Source organism: Plutella xylostella, chromosome 5, assembly GCF_932276165.1.
Source record: "Plutella xylostella chromosome 5, ilPluXylo3.1, whole genome shotgun sequence".
Taxonomy (NCBI): domain Eukaryota; kingdom Metazoa; phylum Arthropoda; class Insecta; order Lepidoptera; family Plutellidae; genus Plutella; species Plutella xylostella.
Genome location: NC_063985.1, coordinates 9,058,453 through 9,076,302, shown reverse-complemented (window position 1 = coordinate 9,076,302; position 17,850 = coordinate 9,058,453). Strand labels below are relative to the sequence as shown.

General features: G+C 39.4%; 1 protein-coding gene across 1 annotated transcript in view; it reads right to left on the bottom strand.

Annotated features, from left to right (window-relative positions):
• Positions 1-17,850, bottom strand: part of LOC105382612 (amyloid-beta A4 precursor protein-binding family A member 1) — a 109,411-nt gene that overhangs the window by 6,317 nt on the left and 85,244 nt on the right. Inside the window, exons 5-20 of the mRNA XM_048633225.1 lie at positions 17,642-17,776; positions 16,836-16,992; positions 15,814-16,048; positions 15,065-15,414; positions 14,545-14,715; positions 14,113-14,250; positions 13,732-14,064; positions 12,529-12,718; positions 10,241-10,356; positions 9,681-9,777; positions 9,109-9,220; positions 8,598-8,662; positions 7,734-7,813; positions 5,212-5,337; positions 3,005-3,041; positions 2,130-2,266 (exon numbers count right to left, since the gene is read on the bottom strand). Of these exons, the coding sequence (XP_048489182.1) occupies positions 2,130-2,266; positions 3,005-3,041; positions 5,212-5,337; positions 7,734-7,813; positions 8,598-8,662; positions 9,109-9,220; positions 9,681-9,777; positions 10,241-10,356; positions 12,529-12,718; positions 13,732-14,064; positions 14,113-14,250; positions 14,545-14,715; positions 15,065-15,414; positions 15,814-16,048; positions 16,836-16,992; positions 17,642-17,776 (2,479 nt within the window). The remainder of the gene's footprint in view (positions 1-2,129; positions 2,267-3,004; positions 3,042-5,211; positions 5,338-7,733; positions 7,814-8,597; positions 8,663-9,108; positions 9,221-9,680; positions 9,778-10,240; positions 10,357-12,528; positions 12,719-13,731; positions 14,065-14,112; positions 14,251-14,544; positions 14,716-15,064; positions 15,415-15,813; positions 16,049-16,835; positions 16,993-17,641; positions 17,777-17,850) is intronic.

Sequence of the window (17,850 nt, the reverse complement as noted above, 5' to 3'; positions counted from 1 at the left end):
ACACGGAAAGATAAGGTCATGCGCAAAAATTTTGCTAATCAAATATAACTTTGTATCATAACGATTAAATTTGTCTTTCCAGGCTTCAGACATTACCAAAACCTAGATTTCTGAAAGAACAACCAATGTGCTAAATTGCAACATTGATGGATCTTTCAAATACAATAATATGTGATGTGGCTCGGTATTCATAGTCCTTACCTCAAAACTAAAAGGAAGGCAATAGGTGAAGAGGTAAAAGTGCACAAGCGAGCGACAAGCGGTCAGAGCGAAAGCGACAGAAAACATATCCAGAGGAGGCTAGCCGGCGTCTTCCTGGGTCGGAGGGTGAGGAACACACTGAAAAAAATACTCTAGTGCCAAGTCAATAAGAGCAAAAACGGTTTGGCGGACAGGTTTGTGTATTGACCACATGTTGTAAAGGTAAATAAATGCATGGCTGTTCTCTTGTCTCGGATCAAACACATGGGCAAATTTTAACTAAAATTTTCTTTGTATATATCGCTTATATCAAATGAAACATTCTATTCAGAACAATTTTTATAGTTACGGGCAAAAAGGATAAACTAGCATTCTCAAACACTAAATCGAGATAGAGCATGAAACCACCGAATGTGAACAAGGTAATTTACATTTCACGTGCACGATAGTGTTGAAATGAAAGTTGAAATAAAGTTATAGGTAGAGGTTATAAGTTATGAAGCAGTGAAAAAACAGGTATTGGAAATATCTAGAGAAACTTAAGGACCGGGCGGGTAGGTAGAATAAAGATAAATTCTAGTAATTTCATGCTCCATGTAAATCTAAAATAAAACTAAATATTTTATACTCCGATTCACACTGGCAAATGTGGTTATTACTATAAGGTTCAATTGTTTATGAGAATGCATATAAAATAATGCAATTAGATCTTGCATCTTATAACATACTATATACTTATAGGTTTTCACTTTGAGTACTTTGACTAAGAATTACTCTAATATCTAGCTTCCATATTTCATGTTTAGTAAAACTGTAATAACACAGTATAGTGTTATGTATTTACTTTATTGTTCAATATTTAAACAAGTGGGTATATAAGAAACGCAAAAACGTTTAGCTACTAAATTAATTCTGTACATATGGGGAAATAACAACTCTAATAAAGTAGGTTAATCTATCAAATACGGATGATGTTTCAACAAAGGAATCATACATTGAACAAGAATCATACCACATTATATACGGTGTGTTGTTTTTCGGACCCGACAAACTTTAAGGGTGGATTCTACGAGTAATTTCATCGAGAAAAAATCCCCATATGTGGGGTCAAATCTCAATATTCTCAGAAAAGGCGGCCATTTTAAAGTTGCTTTGAACTTTTTTATGTTACTTTTAAGCAGTTGTCGATATTTTTATTGGATAGACTCATAGAACCACCTTTAAAGTTTGTCGGGTCCGAAAAACAACACATGAAATATGAGATATGAAAATAGAATCTCTTAATATTAAAATTTAAATTAACAGGTTTCAGATCTTAAACTGAAATTAGCAGGAGTTTTTTTTCTATTAGTACTTGGTACCAGTCAAGCTATGTTGGGCGCACAGATATGTACCTAAATTCTCAGCACATATATTATGAGCGCAACGGGATCACCTTTTTTTCTTCTGTCAATCAGGCGTTCGCGAGCTCGCGTTATACTGGTTGACATAAGAAAAAGAGGTGATTACTGACCAACGTTACGGACTGTAATGTAACATTCCCAGCGAGCATATCACGCAACGCTGTGGTCTAAAATCGGCTCGTTGCTCGCTGGTTTCCCCGTTACACTACGTACTGACTGCACAAATGCTTGCTGTGTAACAAACATGTTACATTATACCTCGTAAGGTTGGTCAGTATCCACCTTTAGACACAGTTCAAATGGCAAGCGCTCAACGCGCGTTTGCTACTACACACATACATTTTATTCAGGCTGAATGGAGTTCTTCTTTCTTTCTTTCTTTCTTTACATGCTAACGCGCGTCGCCCGTAATAAAATGTATGTAGTTGTAAACGCGCGTTGAGCGCTTGTCATCTGGACTGGGAACGTTACGCTTATAATTATGTGCAGTGACCTTAAACCACAGCTAGTCTCCCCCCACCATACCTTGATCCGGGCCACGGCCTCCTCGGCCTGCAGCATGCGCGTGGCCTTGGTGGGCTGCCCCTCGCACGCCAGCTGCGTGGAGCCCAGGTAGCGCGCGCGGAACAGCACGCCCTCGATCAGCACTGAACGGTTCACCGCTGGGGAGTGACAATGCATCATTGAATGAAACATCAGCGTTGTTTGTTTTTAATTATTTAGGTGTAAAGCGACCTACTACATTTTATCGAGGTAGTCTGGAAGAAATTACTCTTATTAATAAGGACGCCAATTGTACCGTCTATGTTGTGCATTTCCTTTTGTAATTTATGTTTGTGAGCAATAAAGAATTATCTATCTATCTATAAAAGAATAAATATGTAGATTTGGATTCTTTACTTGTAGCTATTTACACAAATAAGAGTGACATAGATCTTCTCATACATGGTCAGAGGGCAACTTACAAATAGAAAGAATTTAGAGGAGAGAAATATTTAAAAAATTTACATATTTCTCACATGTCAAATCTGGATAGATAAAGTGACTTTCTATCCATCACAGTTCAGTTAGGTATTTAATTAAATATGCTCCTAATATTTGCACTACATGTATAATCGGCGCATTTCTTTAATATTGTGTTAGAAACATAAATTCTCTAATAAGGGTAAATTACTGGCATAGTTATAGGTAACGTAAGGGCATGCGTCAAGCACGTATAATAAACTTGTCAATAGTACATAGGACTCCATAGGATACTTAGACATAACAAAGGAACTCACCATTCATTCCGACATGCAATCATGCAGCAGTGAAAAAAGCGAACAGTTATAGAACGATGAGAAGAGTATTTATAAATAATACACTAATTTTGTAACTTAAAAATATGTAATGGTACTGACCTTCTTTATTTTTACTTTTCTTCTTAGCATCCTTGTCCTGAAAAAAATTATACCGTTATGAATAAATTCCTTTACGTGGATTTTGCTGCATTTTTATAGCTTATGGATGGATATACTTCAGATTTATCATAATGATCGCCACAACCCAAACACTGCCAGCTATGCATAACGTGACCATTTATTTTTTTTGTCAGAGCGGGACACCTGCGGATTTATGTTGCAAAAAAAACTTATTGGTACAGCTGAACTATAAAGTCCTGAAATTAAATGAGGGCGTACCTATTCATTACAATTTTTATGTACTCTATGTAGGGAATGAGATCTCGTACGAGATTTCCACCTAGCGAGATCTCCCGAGACCTGGCAAATTACGGGATCTCGCGAGATTGGAAGAATCGCTATTAAAACATAAATGCAAATGCTTATTTTTAGTAAGTACTAGGTAACTGACATAATGTTGCTTAGTTATAAAAATAAAGAGACTTTTATTAAAAAAAATAATGAAAATATTATTTTGTCTCTAACTCCAATAAATAAAATGTTTATGTCTATAATTAATACACCTATTACGGCTAATCAGTTCAAATTTATGCAATATTGGAAAAAAGATTATCTATATTTAGTATTTTGTAAATTTATTACTTTACTTTCAACAATTAGAAGTAGACATAGACATAGATGTCGATTCTGAAGGCAGTAATTCTAAATTTAGGGCTGTCAAAACCTTAATTTCTTTGTTTAAAATTCGACTCTATGATTGTTTCCGTAAATGTCATTTTAAGCTAGCAATTTTTTTAGTTTGACAGCGTTAAAATTTGAATTTCTGCCTTCAGAATCGACATCAAAGACACATCTATTTATTTACTAAAAAATACACATAACAAATACAAAACAACATCAATAGGAACAGTGATATGAAGAATCACAATAATAATTATGGTGTGGATTTGAATGAAATTTGAAAGAACATAGGCTACTTTTACTACTATCCCGGAATTCCCACAGGAAATCTTTTTAAGGCGAAGCGCGCGAGAACAGGTAGTTGTAAATAAAAACAAAAACTTAATTCACAAGTTCTTAAAGAAATGTAGTGAGATCGTATTAATGAAATTAAAGAAGTTCAAAAGAGAAGTCAGATCAAGTTATCAAGGTACGGAAAGGCAACTGAATTTTTGTGAAAATTATTGCGATTCTGAAGACACAACCTTATTGTATTTGTTTAAAATTCGACTCTATGTGTGTTTCCGTAATCGTCATTTCTTTCTGCTTTTTAGCAAAATTTATAGTTAAACAGCGTTAAAATTTGAATTTCTGCCTTTCGAATCGACATCATTGGCTTCTCAAAAAACTCATCATGCCGAGAGAATCATCTGATAGACGACTTCTGCTTTTGCATGAAATACACGTCGTCTCGCTGCATTTGTCGATCTCGTTATCTCGCGAGAACTCGTACGAAATTTGACGAGTTTCAATCTCGTTAAATATGGCCGGGATCTCGCGAGTTCTGGATCTCGGCGGGACGAGATTTCACTACCTAAGTCTATGTGAGAGGTAAGAAGATATATATAGCTGTCTCAAGTGATTAATGCAAAATGTAGGTAATTTAAATTATCGTTTGGCCTGTTTATGAAAGCGGGACATTTTTGCCCTCGCGGGGGACAGCGGGACGGACAGCTTGAAAGCGGGACTGTCCCGCCGAAAGCGGGACGTATGGTCACCTTAGCTATGCATTTAATGCCAGCGGCAGCGGGAAGATTGTAGCGGACATATTTACATTCAAACGGCAGTCCTTTTCGTGGACTCTATAGGAAAACCAAGAATCGCTTCGCACTGACGTGCAGAAGGCATCTATCATCGGCATGAGCTAGCACGAAGTCGAAGGTTTGTCACAGGATCGGAAAGATTGGAAATATACTCTTTGTGCCCTATTTCCCTCATGATAATGATCGATAACTCCAAACGGTTACTGCGTCTGCTGGTAATCAGTCTTCTATGTGGCATCTCTGAACCAGGATAGATGTATACCTTATTGTTGAGCGAGACATGGTCGTCCCGCGCCTCGGCGGGGTCGGCGGCGGCGTGCGGGACTCCACCCTGTCTAGCCGACATACGGGCATGTGCAGAGAAACCTGACCCCTATCTCTCATAGTAACAATGCTTCTGAGAGAAGTCAAGTTTCTCTGCCCCGTACTTGTTGTTGTCTGTACCTTGTTGTTGAGCGACACGTGGTCGTCCCGTGGCTCGGCGGGGTCGGCGGCGGGGTGAGGGGGCGAGCGCGCGCCCGTCGCGCTGCCCGCCGGCATCACCGTGCGGGACTTCGGCTTGCGCCATCCCTGGAACAATTGTGTTATGATATTAATTTTGAAAGAAAGAAAAGAAATAACTTTATTCGACACAGACAGAAATACTGATAAAGATACATAAATTATATTTTATACAATAATAATTATAAATTTGCTGTCATTTTCAAAAAGGTGTCCTCCTTAGCTAATGCACTGCCTTTGGCTATATCAAAGGTCATTAATATTGTAGTAGAACCTCTGCAACTGGATCTTATGGGGTTCCGGCATATTTGCAGCTAGAGATTTTTCGACTTAGGAAAAATTTCGAGTCAAAGGCATTTGTAATTGATCAAATCCTTTTCGTGGTTTAGCGGTGACCTTAGGATTAATAATTGAACGTAAAAGGGTACAAATATTTAAAGAGTTCCTTTTTAACTGCCATGGACCTATTACCGGGTACATGGTAGTAGTAAACTGATTGTTAGTATTAACGGATAGATGGATTGCATATGTGAGAATGATATCTCCTACTAATTCTACACGAAGGGATGTAGGTATGTGGCACTTTGTTCCACTGACCACCCCATCATGTTACACACTATACATATATACAGTGAGAGATTCACGGCTATCACTTTAGTAAAATTATAACTCAATATAGGTTAGGTACCGCCACTTTGCGTAGTAACTATACCACGCGAATAGGTAGGTAGGTAAGTTGTATGTACAGTTGGGAGCATCCGGTCAAATAATAAAAGCGAGTGTGGTTGGATAAACCACATGTCAGTAAGTGGTGTCGGTAATGGGTGTCTCTATTCATATTTATTTTATATCTGATGCGAGCAACCGAAGCGAATAAAAATACCATCCTGAATAGCATTCATTCATTTAGTGCATCTGTATTTGTTTATTTTAGAGACTCTTAATATGTAAAAGATAAATAAAAGTTGAAATTAATATAAAGGTAGTTAATAGGTACCTTTACTTTTCTTTTCTGGTGAGAGATTTCGCATCCCGATGGCACATCATTACTTTCTTTCCCTATTTCACAATCAGCTATGTTTACATTCTCAGTATCCACAGTCCCACAAACATTTTCACTGCAATCCAGAAACTCTTCAGTTGCAGGTGCACTTTCATTTTCAACCATAAGGTCATTAGCTACTTCAATGTCGTTATCAACAATATCTGTACCACCATTATCAACACAAATGTTCTCATTAATGTCTTTACTCAGTCCTGCTTCATTAATCAACTCAATTTCTTCGTCACACATTCTTGCCACAGTAGCCTACATCACAAAGATTATAACTAAATTATGCGATAGAAAATCAATAAGCGCTTTTCACTAGGTGTTATCATTGTCACAACACTCGCAAGTTCCCACCATGATAAGAACGTTTAAAAACAAACACTAACATGTGTTCGCGAGGTGTATTAGCCGAATACTGGTTGGCCCAGTTGGTTTATGACGACTACTGTATAAACAGATAAGGGGCATAGAGTAGGCGGCGTTGTGTGGCGTAATTCGAATAGTTGTGTGCCTACTAACCTACTGGAGTACGACGCAAGACTGGTTCTTGTAATTGCGATAGAGAATTGTTCAATTAACCGTATCAGACTGCTCACGTGCTTAGTCATTGTGGTTTAATGTGAAATGACAGATAAGTTTAATTGCAACATTGCACAAAAGAAAGGAAAACTTTCTTTATCAACATAAACATGCATTGTTTTAAACTCAACATTCATAATAAAACACACTTTAAATTTCGACATCGCAGGTAAATTTTGTTACCAATAGCTTATAACCTCATCATATTTAATATAAAACAACAACACTCCTAACATATCATCACTGGAAATAAATTATAAACTCTATAAATAAACCCTCCTATTACTGCCCACGAGGCACATCTACTCACTCGCTACTCTATGCCGGTGTCGAGAGCAAGGCCGCGGCAGTGAGCGACCCACCACTCGGCAGTGTCGACGCTAAATGCATGCGCGGAGATTACCTCATACGATATGCTGAGTCACGGCCCAAACTCGACCGGCCGACAAACTGTTCTCAACATTGTTTTTGCCTAATTGTTTAGCTGAGAATGTTAGTCAAAACTGTGTTCTAGTTTCGGGTTTATGTACTTACTACTAACGACGTATAAGCTGTGGTATAAGCAACATATGTACGTAGATAGGGTACTGAGCTTACTGGATGAATATAATCGAGAGTATTAAAATATATGCAAATGTTTAGATTCAATGAGCCGACTATAATTAAATTAATTAAATTCATTTATTTCAGATAACTTGATCCATATTCAGTACATGTCATAAAATTTAATAAACAAGGCTATGTGTTAAAAATAAGAATGTTGTATAATACCTATATAAAATTACACTGTATCTAAACAAGTTTAATCTGTCACATGAAATTTACAGTTTCATACCTTATCATCGAAGAATCCCTGGTCGTCCGTCCGCTGCTGCCCGAGTAGCCGGTCCGTTTCCAGATCCGTGTCAGCTTCATCTAATTAAAAACATTATTTTATAATAAATATATTATTCAAAATATATTATTCAAAATAATATATTTGTATATTTTTAATAATAATAATAATATATTTTTCAGTTTAACAGAGCGTGACTACGTTAAGGCAAGGTAACGTCAAGTCAGGTCCTTCAACGCTTTTTGATATATTTTGTTACATCGCATTTTTATTTAATCTAAGCTGTTTCTAACCTGTAAGTAAAATGACAATGGGCGTTTTGGGACCTATGTCCAATAAAGATGAGACATACATCGTTGGATAGCTCTTTTCAAGTGAGCAAAAAAGTATAATGACGACAAATCCGTATAAGTTGTCCATTTTGAAATATATTCGTCGGAAGGAAGTATTTTTCTATGGCATTGCACTCTCTTTCCTGATGACAGTTAGGGCGTAATACACGTAAACACGTATTATTGAAATTGGAGAAATTACTTTCAACTGGTTTTATTTACTGAGATAATAAACAAATATAATATTATTTGAAATATGATCATTTCGTTATAAAAATAAAAATGAATGTGAAAAACTAACAAAAACATTAAAATTACAGAAATAAAATACAAAAACTTTCAAGGTAAGATTATTCTAATTGGACTGTAAATCAAGACAAGCGCTTCCGTTATTCATATTCTGCAAAAAAATACCTTTTCAACGACGTATCACTCATTTCTATTGGTGCTGGTCCCAGCTTCCATATATTGGTGCCCATCATCATTTAAGTGGTGTTCAATAAAGATATATTATATTCTATTCTAAACTTACCTTCTTCTCCACTCGCTGGTTTGATTTCTACTGATTCGTTACTTTGCGCCGAATTTGGCCTTTTCCTGAAAAAAAAGCTTAATTTTAAAATAATGTCATTAATTGATAAGTACTTAAATTTTCCCTTGGGTATAGTTTTACTTTTTTTATTATATCGTAGGTTACACTACACAATATCATGTCTTTAGTAACAATGATAACCACGATAAGGATTCTGTGTGGAAAGAGTGAATAAAATATTAATATTATGTCAATTTAATTAAACCCACTTCCACCTACTTTATTTCAAAGCTGCCTGCTAAATGAACCAAAATTAAACAGAAATGCTGCTGGTTGTAAAAGCTCAAACCTTTTTAGAGAAAAAAGAAAAGTCGCCAATATCTACTATATTGGCTGCTAAATCAACCAAAAACTTCTACACATCAAAAAGGCTGGCTGTAAAAGCTCCAACCTTTTTAGAGGAAAAAGAAAAGTGGCCAGTATTTTTTATTCATAAATATGTTTCACTGACCGGTTGTTGTACTCCGTGTGGTTAGTTTCATGATTGTTGGCGGGCGGGTGCGGCGCGGGCGGCTCCACTGGCGGCCGGTGCGGCGCGGGCGCGGGTGGCGGCGGCGCCACTTCTATTGCTAGTGGGATAAAGCACATATTATTTTAGGGCTAGTTTACTTATTATATTGTTGGGAAATTCTTGCTTCACCCATTTCAAAGCTAGGTTGCCACAGGCAGACACATACATGTAAACTCTACCGCTCCTCTCTTTTATGCCCAAATATTAAGACATTAGGTAGCAGGTACTTGTGTCTGGACCAGTGGAACCCAACTAAAACGTAAACGTGACATGAGGCGCCCTCTAGCCCTACGCCTTTAGCCGGGGTAGTGGGTGAACAAAAAAGTCCGACGACAGCTTTGAGTCTCCTTGGGCTGATGATGATAACTATCATCATTTTCTTAGAGTGTCGTTGTGAAAGAAATGAAGGATTGGCCAGTGAGATTAGTAACTGAGGCTGACTGCCTAAGGTGCGCGGGGCGTATATTATCGTAAGCTCCTTTTGTCATTATCATGATGACTCCTGTACTCACCGAGTGGGTCCAGCGAGTGTAGATCGGCGTCGGAGAGCGCGTGCGCGTCCGCCGCGCCGCTCTCCGCTGCCTCTTCCAAGATCACGGATGTGTGGCTCTGAGGCAAATAATTATGACATTAAGGGCTGATTTTTCAATAGTCAGATAAAAGTTATCTGAGGAATAATGCTGATGCTGTCGCATGTGAATTTTGATATAAGACAGTGACAGGAACAGGAATTTATTTCTCAGATAGCATTTACCTGACCATTGAAAAATCAGCCCTAAATTTATTAAGATACAGGGTGGTATTTTGATTATGATGTAATCAATGTAGAGTTTATGGGTAGGTATAACCGCAGATAAAGATACGACATGATAATGGAGGCCGTTAAATACGTAGAAATAGATATATTGACTTACAAATAGAGCAGGATAACACGAGTGTGTCATTAAAAAACTATAAGGGCAACATTCAGGCACAATATTACAATCTATAGGTAGAGCTACAATTCTCTAGCTTATTTGATATAATACTTTGCTGCGGTTCTACAAAAAGGAAATAGGTTAGTAATATTCACCTGTAGACTCGGCATCTGGTTATTATTGTCGGTATCGGAGGCGTGGCCCGACGACAATCCGTCTTCAACTATGGGCAGATGAACGCTCATATTACCTCTAGAACATTCTGTTATACCTGCAAATTGTTAGGCATCAATTTCTTTTTTAAAAAGGGGTGCGTTTAGTGCACTTCATACTTGCACCCTGCAAAAACACATTATATTAATGCATATAGTTACTGAAATAATGTGCACGCGAAGTCGCGTGTTTTGAAACTATACAAGGCCAGAACGCACCCATAGTGTACTAGCACTGTATACTTTCAAGTGAAAAAAAATAATATCTTACTTGAAAATATACACGATTTGTGCGTACTAATCGCGTATACTTTCAAGTTGGGATTTACTGAATCGTTCTTGAAAATATACATTGCTATTACGCACATTGCTTGATTGGCGTACTTGTCGCATATAATTTATACCTACATGCTGATTTTGATTTACTTAACTATTTCGGTAAATGTACATGACTACAATTTACTTGTTCTGCCTGTCATAGACCTATAGAATGTTAATAAATAATGATGAACAAGCTCTAATTTGATAATTATAGCAATAATGCTTGCAAGTAAGAATACTAATATATTATTATTTATATGAATTAAGAGTAATACCTACTACACTCACGAGCAATGAAAAAGTTCCAGTGACGATAGCTCCTGAACGTAAAAGACTAGTTTAATGACGCCGTCGCCGTCGGAAATATATTAAAGTAAATTTAACAGCGCATCAAAATATTATAGGTAACCAACTAAAAACGATTTTTTTTATCAAATCCTAAATTAAATGTTTAAAAAAAATTGTGGTCATTTGGTGTTGAGTATTTACTACTTGGACTTATTCATTGCTCGTAAGTGTAGAAGTAGTAGGTATTACCCTATAGACCCAGACATACATATTTTTCATCAAGTTTTGAATTGACCGTAATTGTATTTTATGAATTTTTCTACAATCACTTCTGAGATAATTTTTACTATTAACAACAGTTCTACAGTTTAATTTAAATCAATTTACTTTTTAACTGTACGATGTAAACAAAAAACACGTTACAAAAACAATGCCAAGTGCGGAATGATGATACAATGTTTAGAAAGCAATAGACTTATTACTACTTCGCATGAAAGAAAGAGAGAGCAACAATTCAAAAGGGCTACCTGGTAACTAATCACGTATAGTTTCAAATGCGCGCATTGCCGCTTGGCACTTGAAAATATACACGATTAGTACGCAGTGGTAACTGCTGCAGTATATTTTCAAGCCATAATTTTGGCCCAACTTACTTGAAAATATACGCGATTAGTGCGTAATGGCCTTGTATACTTTCAAGTAAATCATGGCGCTATTTTAATTTGAAAATATACGCGAGCAGTCCCAACCTCTGCGTTCTGGCCTTGTATAGTTTCAAAACACGCCGCGAAGTCATTTATCATTCTTGATGAGCAATTGAGCATTATAACTTCTTATAATAGTTAGTAAATCTTGTAAAGGCACACATGCATTTAACGAGCATCTGTGTTGACTAATCACAAGTCTATTTAAGGGTGCACCTTGCAGACATTACTTTTACCCTCTCTCTAAAATACTCTAGATTATTTATACTCTTCATAATTATAAAATCTAAGTTTCCGCTATAGCGGCTGCCTTAAATGAAAAAATATAAATTGAAAGGTCTGCGCATTACGATGGGCGCATTCAAGCCGATGCATATCATGTGTCCAATCACAGCGCAACAGTACCACCGCCGCCGCTCTTAAAACAAAAGACAGTTCCTCAACCACTACGGACCTTTCAGCTCATCCAGCTCATTCTCCATGAGCATAAGGTCTTCTCTTTATCGATTTAGCGGGCAGCGCACTGACCAATCAAAGAACAGCAATATAAACAAAAGCGCAACGGACCTTTCAGCTCATCCAGCTCGTTCTCCATCAGCATCAGATCCAGATCAGCGTGTAGCCGCTCCTCATCGTCGCTGGTGTCGACGACCTACTTCAGGACTGACTCTAATACCATATACCTAACCGTTGCTTGTTGAAACAAATACAGCGCATTGGCCAGCAACCAATCACAGCTCAGCAATCCAAACAATAACAAACAAAAGCGCAACGGACCTTTCAGCTCATGCAGCTCGTTCTCCATCAGCATCAGGTCGAGGTCAGCATGTAGTATCTCCTCTTCGTTGCTTTTGCAAGCAGCACATTGACCAATAACGGCGTGGCCATTGAAAAAGTACAAACAAAAGCGCAACGGACCTTTCAGCTCATCCAGTTCGTTCTCCATCAGCATAAGGTCCAGATCAGCGTGCAGCCGCTCCTCGTCGTCGCTGGTGTCGGGCGAGGGGGCGCGGGGGCGGGCGCGGGGGGAGCTGCTGCCGGACCAGGCGGCCCCCACTCGTAGAGCAGCCACGTTCGGCGAGCGGGCGTAGCGGTCGCGCTCGCGTTGCTGGTAGGTGAGAAATGTGGTAGAATTTTAGAGGTGTAAGGATGATTGGTTGGGGAAGCGAGGCCCTCATTATTCTTAAGGTTGGGGGAGGCAAGCAAATGCTTATAAATAACCCGATTTAAGCTGACTTCTTTATTGGATGTAATAAATACTTATGTACACAAGGAACCGCAGTAGTGCTTTTACAGTGGAGGAACATGGTGAAGAAACCGGCACAGCTGTATTCTGTGGATCTGTACAAAAAATACATCATTCACTATACGAGCTCCGAGCCGTGCCCATCTGTGAATAAATCCGTCATCCTCCACACACTACACGAGCGCCGAATTGCAGTCCAGCCCATTGTGAAGTTACGCGAGCCTTGCATAAGGAACATACGTACTTGTCTCGCGGCACTTAGATCGACTGAGCCGCGCACACCAATGCATTCACACGCAGATTTGTCTGCGGACTTGTCACCAGCGACAAATTCTGCGGATTAGCGCGTGTGTGAATGGTAGCCTTAAGAGGAGAGTATAGCACTTGCTCGTCCATACAAAAAGAGAAAACGTTTTACTACCTCTAAATATTATCCAATTTCCATGATTTTTTAGTATGTTATTGACACAAGGAATAACTAGGTTTATAGCTTTTTCTTTTTTCGAAATTATTTATAGGTTCAAAGTTATAGGCACCTCAAATAAAGTAATTTTTGTGTGTTGAATCAAGCCGTTGGTTGAACAATAACAATGTTTTTTTTTTAAAAAGCGAAACCTATAAACCTAGAATATATTATGCTCAAGCGATTGACACCAAAATCTAAAAGATTGGTTGATATTTAGTTAGTGTAAAACGTTTTCTCCCGAAACTAGAATTTCATTATGAAAAGTACCTATTGTCAGTCGCGTGCTGCAGTGCATCACTATCGCACCCGTTCCCGGGGCATAAGAGCGCAAGTAATAACAAATCTTTTCCTAAATACCTATTTCGCTATAATCGCGAAGGTATACTCTCCTGTTAAGAGCTGCTCGCACCTGCAGGCCCAGGAAGTTGGTGTGGTTGTGCGTGGCGTGCGGCGAGTCCAGCGGCCACTCGGACTCGGAGCCCGCCTCGCTAGTGCAACATGGACCCTGTGTCGCACACAATAAGAGCTGCTCGCACCTGCAGGCCCAGGAAGTTGGTGTGGTTGTGCGTGGCGTGCGGCGAGTCCAGCGGCCACTCGGACTCGGAGCCCGCCTCGCTAGTGCAACATGGACCCTGTGTCGCACACAATAAGAGCTGCTCGCACCTGCAGGCCCAGGAAGTTGGTGTGGTTGTGCGTGGCGTGCGGCGAGTCCAGCGGCCACTCGGACTCGGTGCCCGCCTCGCTAGTGCAACATGGACCCTGTGTCGCACACAATAAGAGCTGCTCGCACCTGCAGGCCCAGGAAGTTGGTGTGGTTGTGCGTGGCGTGCGGCGAGTCCAGCGGCCACTCGGACTCGGAGCCCGCCTCGATGCCGTTCTCCGACCCGCACTCCTGCTGCGTCTGCCGCCGTAGGGAGTAGTCCAGTTCCTGGGGGGGATAAATATCGATTAAATTCGTTGTAAAGACCTGCAATAATCACTTCGTCGTAATTTTAATGTTCCCTTACACAATCACATCAGAAATTATGTAATTTAAGATAAGTAACCAATATAGGTAACTCTAATAATAAGAATAGTTTTTTTTTTTCTACAATTCAATTACAAAGTAGTGATCAGAGCCTCACTAGTAAGTTAAAAGAAACCTGTGCCAGTAGGGCCCCGCTCTTCCGCTTTGGATACAATTCAATATACTCAGGTAGATAGAAAATAAGCTACAACTAACCTGAAAGTTGACAATCTCGTCGGTGCTGGCGATCTGCTGCGCCTGCGCGGCCACGGCGGGGCAGCGGAAGAACTCCTCCAGCACCTTCCTCGTCTCCGAGAACTCGTACAGGTAGTCGAACGCGGCCGAGCTGGACGGCGGCGTGATGTCCCGGCTCTCTGTCACTACCCTCTGGAAGAAATGCGTGAATTATTGCATTAATTTATAAGTTCTGTTTGAGGATACAACTTAAATGGTGTGAGGTTGTTCAGAGTATAGATAATGGATGATGCAAGGATAAAACGTAGTGTTATTTTCTCTATGACCAAAGTTAAGTTTAAAAAAGGAATACAAAACGTTGTATACAACTAATAAAAAACATTAACAAAAATGTTTCATAAATATTGATGATGAAGTAAAATAAATAAACCAGAGTTTTTATACTTTTTATGCTCTGTGAATCATTATCACAGACAGTTCCATAGATAGTTAGACTTTGAAAAAGGAGGTTACAATCACAAGTAACATCAAACACCCGTACCTGAGGAAACCCAGGGCGCGGCGACCGCGACGTAGTATTGCTCGTCATGTTAGACCCAATGCCGTACCGCCGCGGGGACCCCTCGTACTCCGCTATGGGCAGTTCCCCGATCACCCGGACCCTCTTGTCTTCATCCCCGGACCACGCACCGACGCTCGCATCGCTCAACTGACCGCCTCGCTCGTCGCAAGACCCGCTAGACTCACTCGACACTCCGTTCTTATTGTTCATTATATCACTACCATCACAATGTTTCATATTGTCTAAAGTCCTTTTTACACTCAAGTCTATCTCATTGTCACTAGCATCTGGGTCCTTCCGCAGACCTAGGGACACAGAATTCAATATCACTGAAAAGAAAAGAAAGAGAACAGAAGGTTTTTAAAAGAACGGTTGTTTGGAGGGATGTGGGAGGATTAAAGCAATAGGAAGGTGGGAATGGTGAAAGCAAAAGCGAAGAGTGTGAAGCAAACATTAATATAATAATAACATAAAACACATTCAACAAGTGATAGTCCAATACGTTATTTTGTAACAATGACACGGAGGAGAAGGCTGGCCTGTGCTCGCCCCTTTAGTACTAAAACCTTTAATTTTACTGCCGTATCGGGGTCACTATACCCATGACCCAAACATTTAAAACGACATTAGTGATTGCGTCACAACATGTCAAAAACAACCCTATGCGAACATTTACAGCATTTTTTTCAATTAAGTACATAAGAAAACAACGGTCAAAATAAACTAACCTTTCCAGTCCTCATTATCGTCGAACACGACTACTTCACCATCGGCCACCACGGCTATAGGGCTTCCCTTAGTGCTGAGGTCGTTCGCGACCCTGGGGTCTAGGATCGGGGAGCTATTTTTGGGGATGGAGAAGTTATTCTCTATGATCGCTTCTCTATCGCCGTTGGTGTAAGTCGGCGATGTGTGGCGGGACACCATCTTCTTCGGCTCACTGTTTATCCTGTGCAGGGGTATCTGGAATGAATGGAATAAATTATTAATATTGTGATAAAGTTGTATAATTGTGCATAAGTTCTGAATTTAGGGATTGAGAAGCGGGAAAATTATACATATGAACGACTTAAGTTATATTTTTTTCGCTTTTATCGTCATCACCGATACCCATATAGGTATTTATTTTTTTAACATACATATATAGGTAATCCACATCGGTATTATTGTAAGATTTAAAAGCTCAAACGGATTAAGTACTCATTTACAGTAAGCCTCACGATGTTTTGGCGTAAGTGGAATGGATGTTAAAACCGCCAGATCAATAGAATAAGCACTAAACTTAAATAAGGTTTCTGAGATTTGGAAAAACGCCAAGATGGAGTCACATGGACGGAAGCGTACCAATATAAATTACTCTGTAGATTGTTCAGAAATAGACGAAAAAACATTTGTTATTTACGCTACTCAACAAATCTGAGTCGATTACAAATGAGCTACCCCATGAACTAGTCAGAAAGTCGTATTCTTGAAACAATTTTTTGTAGCTGATTTCGAATGATGGACGATCATAATCAGTTGGGCATAGTGAGGACGATTATTTTCAGAAACTAAACAGAACTACGCGTACTTATGCGTAGGTATGTAATGTAATTTTTATATTATATTGTAATTAAAATGGGTGTAATTATTTCAGTTTCTCTATATAGAAATAAAAAAATCTTCTATTCTCTACCCTATCGCGCTTCCGATTTTTTTACAATCATTAAGGGTAGTTGAATTTTTTTTTACAGTAATAATAATAAACTACCTCAGTATTAACATTATCAGTGTAGTCGGTGGAGTCCTTCCCGGGCCTTGCCTTGTTCCGCAGGTTGTGTTTATGCGTGTTGCTGTGCCGCAGCTTCCTCACCGCCTTTGTCCGGCTCTGGGAGTACAACTCCCGCCCGCCGGCTATTTCTATTATCCTGGAACAAAACCGACTAGCTGTAACGACCTGAAGGCTAATTAAAAGTAATCGATAGAGAACAAAAACTGGTCACGTTATAATCCCCCTCGGCGCTGAGACGTGGGCGGTATTTATGGGTATTTTATCGTAAGCGTTGTCGAGGTTGTCTGTTTGGAAGTGGATCGTGACATTTCAGTGTATTGGACTTGCAGATTCTCGATTGATTGGTATCGTTTCAAGGACATTCTATTCATAAAGTTTGGTACGCAAACAGAGGACTTCAACATGATACAAATTCTGAAGATTTAAGCTGGGTTTACACGATAAGAGAAGGCTCGATTAAGATCGTGGATAAGTCCCGCTCGTTTATATCGAGCAGGTATCGTTTCAGCTGATTAAATTAGCTGTCGACGTCCGAGGTTCACGTGTATGCATACATCCTAACATTCTTCACATCTATCCACGCTTGCTCCTGTTGTGTAAACGTCGGTAAGGTTTACCTTGTAACTGAATGTAATATCTACAGGGTGTTTCACAAAGGGTATACTAAGTCTAAATAATTTTCAAAACTCGTAGAAAAAAAGTTTCTTAGAATTACCCCTTGAGTCAACCCCTTTCGACTTAGTATATCCTTTTTGCAACACCCTGTAGAATAATGTAGATGTTACCTGGAGTCCCTGAGCTTGTAGGTGCCTCCCTTGGAGTTGAGGATGACGAGCTGCGCGGGGTCGTCGCGCCGGTCCTCGTCCGACGACAACGCGTTCACGTTGTGGTCGTTACGACCTTCCAACACTGAGTTCAGTCTAGGGAAGAAAACACGAACGTATATGAAACATGGAAATAAACGTGATAGTGTTATAGACAGGCTTGCCGGGTG